The sequence below is a fragment of the Centroberyx affinis genome, unplaced genomic scaffold (assembly GCF_046629955.1).
Source record: "Centroberyx affinis isolate AG114_WGS23_722 - 3 ecotype Tasmania unplaced genomic scaffold, CSIRO-AGI_Caff_v1 ptg002072l_1, whole genome shotgun sequence".
Lineage (NCBI taxonomy): Eukaryota > Metazoa > Chordata > Actinopteri > Beryciformes > Berycidae > Centroberyx > Centroberyx affinis.
In genome coordinates, this window is record NW_027280402.1 from 127,393 (window position 1) to 144,455 (window position 17,063).

General features: G+C 39.0%; 5 protein-coding genes across 7 annotated transcripts; 2 read left to right on the forward strand and 3 right to left on the reverse strand.

The window, feature by feature from the left end:
- Positions 1-463: 463 nt before the first annotated feature.
- Positions 464-4,488, reverse strand: yipf1 (Yip1 domain family, member 1). 2 transcript variants are annotated; one of them, XM_071531387.1, is made up of 9 exons: positions 4,372-4,488; positions 3,907-4,061; positions 3,720-3,800; positions 3,506-3,593; positions 3,208-3,324; positions 2,932-3,098; positions 2,572-2,754; positions 1,686-1,783; positions 464-1,380 (listed from the first exon to the last, which is right to left on the reverse strand). In XM_071531387.1, exons 1-8 carry the CDS (start codon positions 4,406-4,408, stop codon positions 1,706-1,708), a joined length of 906 nt encoding a protein of 301 aa, XP_071387488.1. In that variant the 5' UTR covers positions 4,409-4,488; the 3' UTR covers positions 464-1,380; positions 1,686-1,705. The 2 variants fall into 2 exon arrangements, with proteins under 2 accessions (XP_071387488.1, XP_071387487.1); XM_071531386.1 differs by having other exon boundaries at positions 464-1,783.
- Positions 4,489-4,962: 474 nt separating this feature from the next.
- On the forward strand, positions 4,963-8,002 carry lrrc42 (leucine rich repeat containing 42). The gene is made up of 7 exons (XM_071531394.1): positions 4,963-5,613; positions 5,733-5,864; positions 5,961-6,079; positions 6,238-6,323; positions 7,005-7,118; positions 7,275-7,359; positions 7,582-8,002. The coding sequence occupies exons 1-7, from the start codon at positions 5,210-5,212 to the stop codon at positions 7,884-7,886; spliced, it is 1,245 nt and encodes a 414-aa protein (XP_071387495.1). The 5' UTR covers positions 4,963-5,209; the 3' UTR covers positions 7,887-8,002.
- A 131-nt stretch (positions 8,003-8,133) lies between these two features.
- On the reverse strand, positions 8,134-10,822 carry LOC139654281 (low-density lipoprotein receptor class A domain-containing protein 1-like). The gene is made up of 4 exons (XM_071531385.1): positions 10,817-10,822; positions 8,655-8,775; positions 8,376-8,504; positions 8,134-8,288 (listed from the first exon to the last, which is right to left on the reverse strand). Exons 1-4 carry the CDS (start codon positions 10,820-10,822, stop codon positions 8,134-8,136), a joined length of 411 nt encoding a protein of 136 aa, XP_071387486.1.
- Positions 10,441-14,149, reverse strand: tmem59 (transmembrane protein 59). Its single transcript, XM_071531393.1, has 8 exons — positions 13,933-14,149; positions 13,585-13,690; positions 13,217-13,311; positions 12,954-13,106; positions 12,731-12,803; positions 12,460-12,586; positions 12,108-12,225; positions 10,441-11,211 (listed from the first exon to the last, which is right to left on the reverse strand). The coding sequence occupies exons 1-8, from the start codon at positions 14,086-14,088 to the stop codon at positions 11,056-11,058; spliced, it is 984 nt and encodes a 327-aa protein (XP_071387494.1). The 5' UTR covers positions 14,089-14,149; the 3' UTR covers positions 10,441-11,055.
- Positions 14,150-14,508: 359 nt separating this feature from the next.
- tceanc2 (transcription elongation factor A (SII) N-terminal and central domain containing 2) lies at positions 14,509-17,044 on the forward strand. Of its 2 annotated transcripts, XM_071531391.1 has the most exons (5): positions 14,509-14,982; positions 15,091-15,232; positions 15,676-15,869; positions 16,104-16,170; positions 16,528-16,666. In XM_071531391.1, coding segments are annotated over exons 1-5 (504 nt in total). In that variant the 5' UTR covers positions 14,509-14,883; the 3' UTR covers positions 16,530-16,666. The 2 variants fall into 2 exon arrangements, with proteins under 2 accessions (XP_071387492.1, XP_071387491.1); XM_071531390.1 differs by lacking the exon at positions 16,104-16,170 and having other exon boundaries at positions 16,528-17,044.
- Positions 17,045-17,063: the final 19 nt, after the last annotated feature.

The window sequence follows — 17,063 nt, forward strand, 5'->3', positions numbered from 1 at the left end:
GAGTCTTCTGTCCCAGACCGGTTCAACCACGGTTGATGTTAAGGTTGTACTGCCAACTGCTTCAAATTTATTCATAAAGGTGGAAAAGAGGCATTCATTATTGACATTTTAGGCATTTAGCTGATGCCCTTATCCAGAGCGACTTACAATGAGTATGCAGGACATTTCACTACACATGGTTGTTGTAGGGAATGAACCTACAACCTTTTGGTTATGAAACGGTTTATAACTAGTAGCCTGTTCTGCAGCCTATTGTGATTAGTGTTAGTTGTTTGGAGACTTTGAAACACTGTTTTATTTGCCTAAGTCTATCCTATAATACTGATTCAAAATAGAATAAATTGGAAGTGAAAATATTTTCTAGAACAGTCCATTACAGCTGACAAACAGTAAGCCAGATACAATTTATTAAAATTGTATAATGATGTAAATAAAAAACACTTCAGTCATACAATTTGGTCCCACCGATCACTCATTGTAGTTTATTTTCTGTAAGTTTATATTTTTTTATAACGTTTTCAAATTTGATTTCAATTTCAGTTAGCGTTCAGCCAAGGTTTTCCTAGTTTTCTTTTCTCTTCAACAAATTGATTGTCTTTTAAATGTTCATTCAGTTTAAGTTTCAGTAAAAAAAAAATCACCTTTGGGTGTAAAGTAAATACATCATTGTAATAACAGCAGATGAGTTCATTGATAGCCTTGGGTCCCACAAACAGCTTGTTTTATTTTTCCCCATGAAACACTTTAAAACCATAAATTTTATCAGATGCAATGAGTCACAATAAAAACAAATTGTCTTTAAAAGATAGTTACACAAGTTATAAATCCCTTGGAAATTTATAATGGAACTTTGGCATTAAATTGAGGGCACTTATATGGTCTTTTCAGTTAAAAAAAACATAATAATAATTCTTTGTGCACATAATCAATCAGTAAGCTTGACTGTGTAACACTTGTAATTTTTTTTACTGCTGATACTGGATATACACAGCATATACTGGCCATCTCCAATTAGAGGAATCAACATATATAAAAATGTATATACAAAACACCTTTGATGCAGTAAACAGTAGCACCAAGCCTGGTCATCTAAATATTTTAACATAAGAACTATAAGGGGGATAACATACCATACCAAGAGGTCTTCTCTACTGAGTAACACCATACCCCATATATCTTTAAGGTAGTTTAAAACCCATCCCATTAGAAATAACATACTTGCTCCAAGTGTTCATTTCCAGAGGTCACACAGTTGGACCAAGCGTGCACGCAGGGTTTTAAAGGCTTAAGACAGAATGTCCAACTGCAGGTGAAATCCAAACGACCCATGACTTCATCACTACAGCAACCCGATTCTCTCTAATAAGGCAACAGGAGAACCTACAATTTAAAAAAAAGAATAACACCTGTTTTGGGAAGCAGAAATCATGTCGAGGAAGTCCGGTGTCAGATGTTCTACACCATCAGGCTGAAAATACACTCCATGACACGGTCACTGAAACAGGCCCAACATTTAGAGCTACCACTATCCTAAACAGCTATCATTCTTCACATAATTGAATAAGAAATGGCCATGAAAATGTATATGGCGGTACAATGTTACCTTACATAAATCAGGTTTTTACTGCATTTAAACACCCAGATCTTGGCTCAAACATAACAGATTCTGTTGTGCTACTGTCTACCTTCAGACAAAGGAAGGCTTTCACGTGGGAGATGGTGCCTTGATCACAGATGAATCGTCAACTTGTAGTACCGATTCTGGGTTGCTGAAGAAATAGGCCTGCAAAAACAAACAAAAAAAGGAAAAAACAAATCAAGAAAATGAGCATGAGTGAACCTGGCAAAGCAGCAATGTGAAACATGTTTTTGCATATAGACATTGAGTTTTTACTAGCCTTATGAAAAACTAAAAAGATCAACATCTAGAACAAGTCTGAGAGTGAGTGTGCAGCAAACCTACAGGGAAAGCCTGTATTAGGAAAAATACAGCACTCCTACCATTCATTCATCTTGGTCAGCCCGTCAGACACTAACACACTACTTATGTAGACTAATTACATGAATGTAACTAGACATATGATCCCCCTGTGGTTCTGACTGTATTCACACAAGGAAGTGCACTGACAGGCTGTTTTTCACGTCAGTTAGCGACCGTGGTAATAGTTTCCGATGAACAGAAACTCTCCCCGGGAGACACTAACTCGACACTATCAGAGATAATCACTTCACAGACGCACACAGGGAAAGACACAAAAATGTCAGTGTAGCATGGCGTCCAAGATTGAACACAGACAGTTGGGACAAAGCATGGCCGTGCTACTCAGGTCATTGAAATCAAATGAGACTGAGTCAATCATTGTTGTTATCTACGCCAAGATGGACAGGCAACTGAAGTCAACTGGGTCAGTCTAGATGTGGTTTTGGCAAAGCAGGACACCGAGTGCTGTATCTTATTTCCTCAAACAGCTTTACTTTCCATAACACTAAAGTATGGAGTTAATTCCATCAGGAAAATTATGTGAAAGCAGCACAGTTATAGCAGACCAATGTCTTCATATGGACAATTACCTTACAACCAACAGCCAGGAGGATATTGAGGACCACAATGGCTGACATGATTGCTATGACAACCCTCCGGTGATCATCCCTGACTGCAGGCCAGAAAGTCAACGCCAGAACTGAGCCAGAGAGGCAGAGCGCCACCACAATGGAACCCCACCTCACTGGTTCATATGGGATGATCCACAGGACCTGGTTTAGAAAACAACGATACTATAAGATAATTTATCTCATTTCATTAAAAATATTACAATTCACAATCAATGCTCTAAATTTTATTATGATATAGGGAAAAATAAATATTCATCAATAGTCAAGATTGTAAATCTACATTATCAACATTATGATACAAAAAAAATCAGTTCTTACCACTGCAGGTATGTAAATAAAAAGGGAATATCCGTAGACACAGACAATCTCCATAAAGGAGTAGGACACCAAGTTCATGATCTTGTTGTTTCGCCATAGCAGGAAACCCCAGAGGGCAAGAGGGACCAGCCAAGCATAGCTATAGATCGCTGTTGCAGCTATGGTCACTGTAAAACACAGCAAATTTTAAAAAAAAAGAAGAGTTAAATTTACAGTTTCCTCTTACCTGCAACAGGACTCAGTCTATCATGAACACCAAAGAAAAGTTGCACTTACCTTTTCGAAACTCTGGCACATACTTATACTGTGGTTGGCCTAGGTGCACCAGGAAGTTGGATATGTTTCCGCTGATGGCAATGGCAAACACAAGAGTAGTACAAATCCAGAATGGTCCTTAAAGCACAGATATAAAGCATTACTGCACCAATTTACTTTCTCCAAAGCAGCTTTCACCACAAGTATGAAGCCAATGGACTACAGCCTTCTGTCATGGTTATTTTCCATATTTTCTATTCACAGAAATGTGTGAGGACCTCTAATTAAAACATGAATGTTAAATTGTTTGAGTGCTAACCATAGAGATCTGGGTTTCTGCGAATGTAATGATGAATAAAGTTTTTTCCAGGCCACGGCAGCACTGATCCCATGATTCTTTCCTTCACCTGAAAGAAATGTTAGTAACATATGTTAGTGTAATCAAGGCTACATGTGCAATTCATTGTTTTTCTGATGCACATCTTACCATACTGGTTTATAAAGTGATTAAAAAAAAGTAGTAAGTATATTACGTGATGGGTCTCAACATCAAAGAATGTTTGGTAGTACTCAAACGTCCAGAAAGGGGCACTTTTCTTCTGTCCAGAGAGAATCTTTAATTGAAAAAAGGAAGAACAACAACATAAATCTCAAGTACTCATACCAAAGTTAGTTAAGGCCATTTTAAGAACTGTCAGTACAACAATGCCTTGTCCTCACCTCTGTCTTGTCATCATCAGCAAGTGGGTCCTCATCACCCTCAGAAGTCATCCCAGTGTGTTTTCTTTGCTTCTGAGGATTGACATTTTCATCCTCAATGCTGATGGTGGTTGCATCCCTGTTGGCTCCCAACAGATTACCAGCCTCTTCAAATTCTTAGATCATGATATGGATAAATGAAAAAAATAAAAAAAAGAATAATAAATATAAATACATAAATAAATCACAAAGTCTATGCACAATCTTACACTTTTATGAGAGTGAACTATTCATGGCTATTCAGCAGGCTATAGCAGTGCAGCGTGGTGCAGCACAGAGTGAGAGATGTGTGTATATGTGTCAGAGAGAGAGAGAGAGAGAGAGAGAGAGAGAGAGAGAGAGAGAGAGGGCACAATACATTCTAACATGATCATAAATGGAACTAGGCAATTCCCAATTCGACAACAGGCTGATGAGTAAACCCACCTTGAAATTGAAAGTTAAGATCATTTGTCGACGCCATTTACAAGGACTCACTGACAGTGTGAGAACAAAAATTTCACCCGAAAGTTTAGCAACAGCAACAACTTGTTGCAAAGTAGCTGTGAAGGACAGAAAAATATATTAGCCATTACATTCCCTCTCTATAGGTTGAAGCTAGTTAAAGGAAGTAAACTACAAACAATACAAGATAATAGGTTGTCAACACGTAACATGACCTAACATAAAGTTAGCTGCTAGCAAACATAATTCTACTTTTGACAGCACGTCATCAACAGCTAGTAGCTAGCTAAACTGCTATTCTAGGAAAATAGCAACGGTCTCTATTGTAAAAACTCAATGCATAGTTTCAAAATTTCAAAATAAAAGCTTAACATTTTATTATCTAATGCATTTTTTCACGCCGTTATGATGTGATAGATTCATTAGGAGATGTTTAGACAAATACATGAAAGACGTCTTTAGATATTTTAGCATCTTGAAATCTTGGAACGAATGTCCACCACTAGTGGACTTTTATTTTGATGTTAGTATGCGGAAGTGTCCGTCACAATATTTAAATATGTTGAACCTGAATCGCCTGGCAAGCTGTATGCAAACAGTAAATTAATTGATTTAGAATCAGAAAGTAAATATAATAAATAAGAAAATATTCTTTCTGCATAGACTTCGCTTTTGGTTCCTGTTGGCAGAGGTTTTAGCTCGGTAACCAGTCAGTCAGCTAGCCTAAGCCTATGCAGCAGTGAGCTAACTTTTTGTAGCTAGGTCTCACCGACTAACTAAACGTGGATGAGCTGACGTTTTCGTAATTTTCGCAGGCAAAATGTGCGACCTTGCTCCGGGCAATGGCACCATTTATGTCCGAGAAAGAGGACACCTTCGTCGTGTCAATGACATAGTACTTGCAGAGACAAAGACAGTGTCGTCGTGCAGAAGAACAAAACCTCTAGTGTTGAGAAAAGAACACTTTATATTCACCTACAATGCTGAGGGAAGTCTGAGATACTCTGCAAAATCTCTTTTTGACATCTCTCTATTATTCATAGCTGACAACATTCACCATGTGGATTCACTGGTTGGCTTCCCAGAACAAATAGGAGACAGACTTTTTGCAGCAGCAGAGGAGAAACATGTATTTTTAAACACAGACATTTCTCAAAGAGCCTTGCAATTATTCAGTGATGCATATGGGGAGATGGTGCTTGGGTCCCTTTGTCTACGAAATAGGTAAGTCTCAGTCTGCTGGGTTATGGTGCCCCCATTTTAAATGTGACATTTGAAGCCTCCTATATTTCTTTGCCAGGAACAGCATCGCCTAACCTTTCTTGTCCCATTCATTTCTGTAGGTTTCCTCTCTTGTACGAGAGGATGGATGAAATCAAAACATTTAACGGTTTGAAGTCTCTGGATCTGTTTGGCTGCAGGCTAGGAGATAGTCACGAGATTTTCCAGCATCTAACATCCGACTCATTGGCCAGGTAATACCTGACTTCTAAGTCCTGAAGACATGATATAGGGAATATAATGCAAATGAAGGATGCTGTTAACATTCTTCTGCTTATTTTCTTCGGTAGCCTGATTCAGCTTTCCATTGGAGGCAACAGTCTGTCAGATGTGGGCCTACAAAGATTGACTGCACCTGTCAGGATGCTGAGGAAGGGACTGGACAGTCTTCAATTCCTGGATCTCTCCTGTCAGTTACTAACACATTGTGCTCCTCAATTTATGTATTGATAATGTAAATGGATTAGAAGCTTTTGTTCCATTCCAGCCCAATAGAAAGAATACAAAAGTGTATGGTCAATATTTAATGGCATTGATCAGTTATGAGATGTTCTCTTTGTTACACAGATAACCCCATCTCAGAAAGGGCTATTGGATATCTCACATGCCTCCCGAAACTTCAAAAACTTGATGTATCTGGGACCAATTTGAAGGTGAGAGAGTTGCTTCATTAAAGCAATATTCCACTTAGTTTTAACATGGGGGTTATTTGGCACCTGACCGCCATGAAAACCAGAATATAAACTACTCACCAAGATCGGATGCAGCTGGCCATGAAAATAGCTTGAAAACTTACATTTAATTAACAAGTTTGTGAACAGATTCAACAACATATCCCACTTTTAAGACGATAAAGCAGTAATTGGTCAGTCATCATTTTGCATTTCTGTTCTTGGTTTACACTAAAATTAGTATTTAAAAATAAAAGTAGATCCGGTCTCCCAAACAGGAACTATCTCACATAAATGGTATCCCTCCACTATGTTCTCTCCTATCAATAAAAACGCTATTTGCTGGAATTATGTTCTAAAACGTTAGACCAAACATTAATTGAAAATCACAGTAGCGGGCTCTGTTGTTGAATATGTTCACCAACGTGTTACATGTAAGTTTTCAGTCTATTTTCGTGGCCTCATTCAAATGAATGGGAAGTAAAAATCTGAACGCTACAAACCTGTCCAGCTGCATCCGATCTTGGTGAGAAGTTTATATTCTGGTTTTCATGGCAGTCAAGTGCAGAATAACCCCCATGTTAAAACTAAGTGGAATATTGCTTTAACATTTTTCTGTAGCTTGTGCGATTGTTGAGATCTGAATGTCATTCATACCTCCAGATTGGTACAGTACTAAAGAAAACCATGTGGGACCTGATGGGACTTGTTCATTCTGAGAAACCACTGGACACCTTTGATCATTCAAGATGTAAAACAGAAGGCTGGGCGGAGCAGGTAAACATACTCAAACATTATTGTTAGAAGTATACGTAAACTGTGTTTTCTTTTAAATAGGCACTATAATTCTAAGCTAAACGTAGCAGGTTTAGTAGTTTTTGACATCTCATTGATGACCTTCATAAACAAACATTTGACTCATTTATTTTTCAGGTTATAAACCAGTGGGAAACAAGTAGCACACAAATGCCAAAACAGAAAAAGATTGAAGAGTCAAGAACATCAGCACTTCGCTTTTGTGAGTTTTCTTCCATTTTACATTACATTAGCATTGTAACAGTAGGCTAATTTATATGTCTGGATGGTCATTATCACACAATAATAATAATAATGATGCATTTTATTTGTGCTGCACTTTTTTTCATTTACAGCGAATCTCAAAGTGCTAAAGAGTTAAAAGCAAAACGTAACAAAGAAACACATGACCTAAAATAGTCTTTGAAGTGCTTTTATTCTCTAGTTGGCAGGCAAAAGTTTGTCAGCGATGTGCTACACGCAAAGCCGCTGGTGTCGGAGAAAGAAGAAGAAGCCGAGAGAGCGAGGATACATTTCTACAAGCCAGCAGCAAACGATCGCACGGGCCTGCCTGAGACTCAGCTCCCTTCCACGACAAATGATCACGCAAAGCCTTCCCGGTGCAATGTCAAAAAGAGGCAGCGTCAGTCGGACAGTAAGTGTGACAGTTGGCATCACACGCCTCCGGCAAAACGCTTCTCTGCATCAGCTCTCAGTGTGGAGGACATGGACCTGTTGAACAACTACTGAGGCACACACCCATGTAGTATTCCACTGACACCAGGGACCAGCCTGACTTGCTATGCTGGTTAACAGGTAAAAGTTACACTCAAAGGACCCAGAAACATTTCCAAGATGATTTGCAGCGGTGAACTGTTGTTGCTTTTTCTTGGCTGCATTACTTTTTTTTTTTTTTTTTTTTTTTTACAAATAAAGTTGTTTATTTTGTATGCATTCAGTTCATTGTCATTTTTTTGTCACTCTTTGGGCACATAGCCTAGCTGGGTTTTGGGCAGGTGTACTCATCAGACCAGTCATGACAGTGCTGTCGGCCATCTTGACATAAACTGCGTGGGACACAATCGCAGAATTGGAAGTCCACAGGAGCACAAGGCCACCATCCCATACTACAGGAAGGTGGGCACCCAGCATCTAGGGGAAGAAGATGAGGCTTGCACATAATTATATCTTTTAGGTTGTTTATATAATTGCTTTTCCTTCTTTGAGAGGTGAACTTACAGATCCCAATCTCATCAGAGCAGTCCCCACAGTCGTTGATGTGGTCACATTTTTTATCGATAAAGATCCAGTTCTGAGGATTTCCACATTCAAACACTAGATAGCCGGGAAGATGGCTGGGTAGGTCAGCTGGAAAATTAAAACAGGGAGAACATTTTGCAGAAATGGAACACAATAAGATAGCTGTGAGTTTTGTTACTGATTTTTTTTTTCTCTCTCTTCCAAGGCCTTGGTATTTACTATAATGTGATATAAACAAGTTGTGTCATGGTTCATTACTGCACATGTGTCTCTCCTCATCGGCTCCACTCAGACAGTTCAACACCCCATTACAGAGGTCTGAGGGTGGTAAACACGTCACTCTGTCATCACACAGGAAGCCGGTGCCATTTTTTGCAGTCTTGCATAAACGATTGGCTGCAGAATCAATGAAAATATATATATACTGACTCTAAATGAATGATAGGTTAAAGCATTGATTTTATTAAGTAAATGGTAATAGGGCTGAACAATTAATCGAAATTTTATCGTTTTCAAATCGCAGGAGGCACACTATTTGTTAAAGGCGAAATGTGTGTCAAAATACCATTTTAAATTAAATATTGTCATCCTGCAGAGATGTCCTGGCCTACACATCATATTCTACAGACTTAAAAAAAACATCTTTGTTTGGTACAGATCCCCGCAAAATCATTCCCTCTATTATCGCACATCATATCGCAATTGTAATATCAGTCAAAATAATCGCAATTAGATATTTTTTCAAAATCGTTCAGCCCTAAATGGTAACCAAAGTTTTAACATATTCCAGCAGAACATGTTATCTTACCAGGAGGGTGTTTGGGAATGCCTAATAACAAAGCAAGCACAGTGCCCACCACAGCCAATGCAACGCCTAACAGCACAACACTGGAGACACAAATACACCTTCTGCTGCAGCACCGCACCCTACAGCATGCTCCACAGCTATCTGGGAATATAGGGGAGAAAATTTGCTTTAGAATACAAACATTTGGGGTCCTGTTTTTTAAAACATTCTTTGACTTAAAGATACCACAGTGCAATGTTTGCAAAGAATGTGATGAAAACCAGTGAAAACTACATACCTTGGGAAACAGGAAATTCACAAAGGCAACATTTTAAAATACCAGAAGAATTGATACATTTTTCATAGGTTTGGCTTGGTTGTGAGCACAAGAAAAATATCACGGAGGCCCACTGTTTTTCTGCTTTGGCATAATGTGATTGATATAGGTGTTGACTAAGAATAATGATTGGTCATTAAGCCGTAGTAATGTGGAGTAACTGTGGAGTGGTGATTGCAGTAGTAGTAGTGGAAACCCTTAAAAATCACTGTCTTACCCTCTTCAGGTGCTGTAGCTGATCCAAATGAATGAATTTGAATCCGTCTCTGACATGGAAAAGAACTATTACTTTTGATACATTTAATAGAACACGTAATGATAAAAATAAGTGCACGTAATCAATAAGACATAACATTTCCCTTTAAAAATAGCGGTCATCTGTTACTGAAAATTCTTCTAAATTACCTGAGGATGTGTCCTATTAGATTTCATGCTTACTGTCTTCAGAGAGAAATAATCCTCCGAGCACTTCAGTACAGCAAACCAAGGTGTTTGTATGACTTGGAGCTCAGTGATTATCACTTGGTTACTATTTGAACATTGTGGTACAACAGTTTCCCTTATGCCAGCTCAGACATGCCCACCACAACTAAGGTAAACAATTTACTTTCATGTCACAGTTTTAGACTAGGTGGGAGTCAACTTTGTGGACCAAAGCTTGAGGTCACCAGCAAATCAGCTGATACTATCCATCCAACCAAATCACACCATTGTATTAAAATGAGAAAAGGACTGTAGCCTACACTTCTCTTCTTGGAAATAAATGGACTGGTTACTTTGATTCATTATTATATAATACTAATATCATTATTACTCTGGCCTTGTTGTAGCCTAAAGGACTTAGCCTCTTACGTACTGATACACCCAAAAGATCTCTAGATTATGGATGGGAGAAAAACAACAATCAAACCCATGTCAAGAATGGTTTCACTCAATTGTGTTTATTTCTGAACCATTTTCATTCTGAGAAAAGACAAGTGATGTTACAAAGACCCATGTACTGTCACCTTTAATACAGATTAAGGGCATAGTATTATATTGTAAAATTCAATGGGATTTTCATCTGGAAACCACTGCAGTAGAAACATGAGAACACAAAGGGAGAGTCAGCAATAATCTATTACAAACCAAATAATCAATTTTACCAAAGGTTTAGGGTTTCAGTGAAACCTGTAGTACTTCAAGTCACAAATAGTTCATTTACACAGCATTATTCAATAAAATAAGCACACCAACAGAGGGCTAATGCAAACACCAGAATAGGAGAAAAATCTCAAAAAGCTATTTGGCTTGTACCGCCATTGCTATAGTGTAATGCCTCAATTATACCAATATACAGAAAAAAACCCTGTCCATCACTTCAATTCTAAAAGCTTGAAAGAGAGACGAGACATTACACAACAGTCATAGAAAATGTGCTGGAAGTAGTTATTCCTATTTAGACAGCAAGAAGCGAGGGTCTTGTGCCAGAGGATAAAATCAACTTCAGATTACGTATTAAGAGGAATATCCCTACTCTGCTGCTACTTTGGCTTCTAGATGTTGGATTGGTCCAGGTTGACTTTCGAAGGGAGCGGCCCGGCCTCCTCCTCCTCCTGCCCTGTGGAGGTGATGATCACCAGGGAGGACGCTGGGTACGGAGTCAGTTTGTGTTCCTTCATGTACTCCATGTCACCATAGATGCTCAGTTTCTGAAAGCAAAGACAGGAAAAGGCTGAAATGGTGCTGTCTTTTTTTTTAAACCATAAATGACATCAAATTATTCTTTTGACTACTAATAGTTAGTAGTCAGAATCAGAAGAATCAGAATCCTGATCTGAAACCAATTGTCCACTCTCCATAAAGCAAGGTATTAGGTATAGAAAAGAGTAACATTTATTGTCTTCTGTATTGGTGACAGACATTTTAGGTATTTAGCTGATGCTTTTATATAGAGCAACTTGCAATAATACATGTAACAAACATTCATGTGCCTAGATTAGGGATTCACATCTAAAGGATTTTTCTTGATCGACTTTTACTCAAGTTTGCAAACAAATGATTCATGTTCGCTGGACCCAAATTTGTTATGTACCTATCAAAATTTGCAAGTGGCCTATGAAGAAGATAGATGCCTTCCCTCCATCTGAATTCAAATGAAATCAATACCTAAGTTGACTCTAAAGTTATGCTATACTATAAAGAAAACCAACATGATTTTCCCCACTGACATGGCTGTGTAGCCCTATAAATTTAAACAGAAGAAAAACAGCATAATACAAGTTGAACGTCTAGTAAATTACTCATAATATTTTCAAACCTATTAAACATCCGGACAGAACGTGAGCTTGTTCACATTATTTAGACCTACATCCCCCACAGTAAGATATGTCTCCCTCTTGTGGTCATTTTAAACAAAGCAGTTTCCCCCAAATAAGGCCCACTAGAAAGGAGTTCATCACCACACCATATACTGATTTGACAATGTGTTTAATTCGACAAGCTTGATTAATGTGATTAAACAACGATGAACATTCGTAGATCGATTATTCATGAACATCCTTAGCCTAGACTGACTATCAAGACAGAAGAGTCGAAGAAGACTTACCTCAGCAGGTACATACTGGTCTACAGCAGTTGCCACAGTGGCACAGCAGATCCAGATCAGGACTAGCACAGACAGGATCAGGGTTGTAGTTAGAATCCAGCCTGGCAGCCAAGGGTTCCTAAGGAGGGAAGAGGATAAGGTTCAACACACAAAGATGTAGCCTACATTACATTTTTAGCTTGGGTGGCTCTATTGGGAATCAAAACTTGAACCTTGGTACTCTTGGTTCCATGCTCTACCAACTCAGATTAAGGACCACCATCATCACAAACATCATCCACAGGAATAATAATAAGCAAGTTAAACAATTTTGCTTCCTTGACAATGTAAATAAATGTGAGTGCCGACCAACCTTGAGAGGCAGCTGAAGAGGTTGTAGTCATCCTCGTTGATGCTGCGGTCCCCAAACATATCTCTGTCCCTCTCCTGGATCAAGGTGCGGTGGTATTCTTTGTAAACTGGGCTGCTCAAACCAGGAACTTGAAAATGAGAAAGGGAATTAGGCAAGCTGCATACAGTAATTTTTTTTCACATTAAATCTGTGTATTTTCCTTGCTCCATTACAAGAATTCTATTTTGTAATTGAAAAGAAATTGAAATTTGATGTAGGTGTCAGTGCTTACATGTCTTCTGAGGCTCTTCTTTAACTTCCTTCTGCAAATCAAACTGGGGAATAAACTGGACCTGTGGTTCAGTCTGTTACACAGAAAACAGAACTGGGCTTCAAAAATTGCTCTATTACTATAATTATTACTTTTGCACTGTAACAAGATAGATCAAGCAGTTAATTTGCTTGCATACATGTCAAGATTAGATCAATTCATTTGTTTATATTAAGTTCAATACCTGGAATATGACGACCTTGCCATCGTCAGCCTGGAGGTAGAATGTCCATGAGGAAGTGATGAAGTTGTGAGCCTGACTCATTACATCATCCCAAAACCCTCTGACCAGAGCCAGTGGGTACAGCAGGTGAATCCTGGGCATCATGGCCACCAACTGAGCAACAACAGTAGTGAGTACACAGTGTAATTTGATGACAGATTTGCATACTCAGATAAACTGCTGTAACTGGAGGCAACAGTGAGTGGTGTGCTACTGTTTCTTACCTGTTCCTGTCTTTGTTCAGCAATGGGAAGCTGGTTCTGACAGCCCAGGTTACATGCATACTGCTCATCTGACTGGGAGTAGGCTTCACGGCAGGCTAAGCAAATTCAGAGGTGGTGATAAGTAACAGATGGTAAAAAAGGATTATAAAGGACACAGGACAAAGAGGTTTTAAGAGTTAGTCAACTCATTGTGGAATTGAGTGTGCAGTCATGGAACTGACTAAATATGCATGAACATGAACGCATGGGCAATTGTTTACAGCTAGGCTAACTGGAAGTGATTACACAAGTCAGTGGTAGCAAATCATATATAGGCTGGACAGTGATGAATGACGCCTAGCTCGGTAAAAGCTCTGTGTGTAGCTTACTGGATTCACACTCGGATTTGGTCTGATTCAGGTCTTCGCTGTCGCCAACAAACTGACAAATGGAGAATAGACGACAACCTCTCTGACAGGCATATAGTTCCTCTTCCTGTAAAGCAAACAAGACAGAACCATATTTGCATGCCTGCACAAACAACGACATCCGCTAAGACGCCGTTTCAACGTATTGAATAGCTAAATAACTTACACAGCAGTCATGAGCTTCCTTTCTAAATCACATATTTTAATGAACAGATGATGTCGTGACGGTAGTATAAAGTATGCAGGCCCAATGTTGCTTTGCTACAAAGCTAACGCAGATGTTACTTTCAGAGCAAGATGAGTACTCACCCGTGGATAAGTGTGCAAACTGTATGTCATTTGACATGTTTTATGACAAGACGCTGTATTTCCTAAGACGCTATCGAATACATCTGAAGATGCAGATGTGCATGCGAGCACGACGAGCAGTCCCAAAATACAGTCAAAGGAGAAAAAAGTCCCCATTTTGTCTGCGAAAATCTAAACAAACAACAAACACAACAGGCTCTTCTTCCTCCTCCGTCGTTGTGTTATCTCGCGTGAACACAGCCCTGGCGAGAACACACATGACTCGCGAGAGTTCTACGCCTCATCTCTTGCTGCCTTTACGTGCTCCTCGTAGCTTCTACATCCAACTTATACAGTCGAAAACGTGAATTGTCGTGCATTAAGTGCTTTTGGTCGGAAATAATAAGAACAATAATCCTGTAAAAGGTAGATTTTTGGTGGCGTCCATACTGTCCACCACTTTCCCCTGCGATACGTCACCTAAATGGCACATCTGAACAACTCGGGTGTCGTAGAAAATTCCCACTTTCATGTGCGTCGAACTGATAAGTTTGTTATTTCCGACAGTACACAAAGACAGCACGCATAGTTACTAACTACCATAGCTAACGTTAGTTTTGCGAAGGAGGGAAATAGTGACAACACTTCTCACAGCTGTCGTACATACTAGCTACTATTTTCCACTGAGTATGAATTAACTAATTTATCTGAATACAGAGCTGGCAATGCGTTCAATACTTCGTATTTTAAACTAAAGACAGCGTTAGCTAGACTAGTCGGCTAGCTACCTTGACGTTACCAGCTGTGAAGTTACTTGGCTAGCTAGTATTGTTTAGATTAGGACGCTCCTGAATTAACGCTGTTCGTAATCAATTGCTTTGTATCGAACAAAACGCACAGTGCTTCAGTTTAAATCAGTGGTCAATGCCAGCCACTCAGTCCACTAGATAGCTTACTAGTTTTTGTGTGTAAATGGACAAATTTGTAGTGCGGCTACCCAAGGGTGAAACATCCAAAGAAACGAAGAGCAAGGACAAGGTTTACAGGCAAACGACGATCGAGTCTTTACGGGTGAGCTAGTAATAGTCCTACACGTGAAAAAAGAGGCTAAGTTACTGTTACCGAGTGATATATTTTTTTATGCATTCTGCCAATTGCTGCTATTTGTGTGTCTTACAGAGGGTGGTTGTGATTGAAGACATCATGCGCTACAAGTCCATGTTGGAGTTGCCTGAACAGACCAAGGACAACCTGCTGCATGCCTTGACGGAGCTGAACAAGAAGATGCCATCCAGGGAGGTGCTGAAGTCAACAAAAATAGGTAGACCATAGAGTAGTTACAATAAGATCCATCTTTCTGCACGACTTCCCATATAGTTATTTATGCTTTGGGTGATGCTCAGACACACACATAATGTAGAGTCACACAATGCACTGTTGATGGGAAGGACAAACAAGTAAATCAGTTTTCTCAGTAAAATATTAACCTTCCGTCACCTATCTGCTCAGTGTGGCACACACTGTAGAACAATCAATTAAAACCAAGGCCAATACAGATTATGATCACTTGATCTAGAAATAATGAACACAATATGGTTACAGGCTGTGAGTTGGTCTGCACTGTATGCTACAGCAGCAATGCAACTTTAAAGAGCAAACAGCCACCAGAACAGTGCTCACCTCCATACACACAAGACCCTCCATCAAATACACAATAATACATTCATTTACTGCAACACGTTGAGAAAACTTCTCCCTTCTAAGGTCACACTGTCAACAAAATGCGAAAGCACGTGGACCCTGAGGTGAGTTCAATGGCAGCGCAGGTTTACACTCAGTGGAGAACCTTCATTGACGAGAATTCCAATAAGCCGTCTATTGAAGTACGCTCCGACAAACAATCTGAAGGACTCAGGAGCAACGCTAGAAGACTAATGGCTGATGCCCTGGAAGTCAAGGTGAGAAATCCACTCTAATGGCAAATACCAATGTACTTACTCTTTGGCTCATTTCTTTCACTGTGCTTCTGTTTTACATTTTACATTATCCATGGCTCATTTCCCATTGTATGGCTTTATTATTTTGGGTAATGCTTGTTTAATGAAAAGCTATGAGATACTCAGTCATATGAACTCATAAACACCTAGCCCTGATGCATTGTATTCTCCCTTTCTCTCTATGTATGGGATCAGAGAGAACATCACATCAAACTCATTTGTGAATTCTTGCAGTTTAATGTTGCCTTCCGCATCAGGAAATGTATGTACACGTTGTAGAACATGAATTAAGACCTTTTCTGAATCAGGTCCACTTAAATTCAGCATACATATGATCCATCAAGCAGCACTTATTTACAAATTGATTTTATTTTCATTTACATATATATTTTCTACAAATAAAGAAAAGGATTTATTGTAAAACTGGCTTTTTCTTATGGTGTAACTCATTACAGCGAAATTTGTTGATTGCAAGTCCAATGGCAGCCTTTTTAAGTGATCTTTTGCTCTGGTTGGAAAACTGCACATGCTAGCCATTTGGTCACTGGCCAGTTAATTACTAATAGTGAATACTGAATAATGAATGTATGTTAATTTTATTTTCTTATCTGACCAACAGGAGGATTGTGGCCTTATTGACAACATTGAGAGAGAAGTGTTCCACCAGAGCTCCCGGTTGGTCAGCAGTTCGTACAGACGGACCATTCGGGCGCTAGTCTTTGCCTTCAAACACAAGCCTGAGATCAGAACTCAAGTGAAGGACAGCACAATTTCAGTGAACCAGCTGGTTTCCAACTATAAGAAATAACTGAAGCTGGATAAGACTGAACCTAAGACTGCATATTGAAGATTTCTGGTGACTTTTCTTGAAATTTGTCAAGGTTCTTGGTGCATGCTGTTTTGTTTTGTTTTTTATTTAAAGTTTTTAAAACGTTTTCTCTCTAAATGAGATAAAAAAAAATACTTTTATACTTTGTGGCACATCATGAGCCTTGTACTGCTGCTTTATTGCATGTAAATCATTGTCAAGAATAGGTAATTTATTGTCAGTGTAGGGATGACTATGCTATTCCTTTGTACTGGAATCAGAGGTGAATTATTCCTCATTTTAGGCAACACAGTCAACATAACTCTGCTCTGTTTTTATACGTCAAT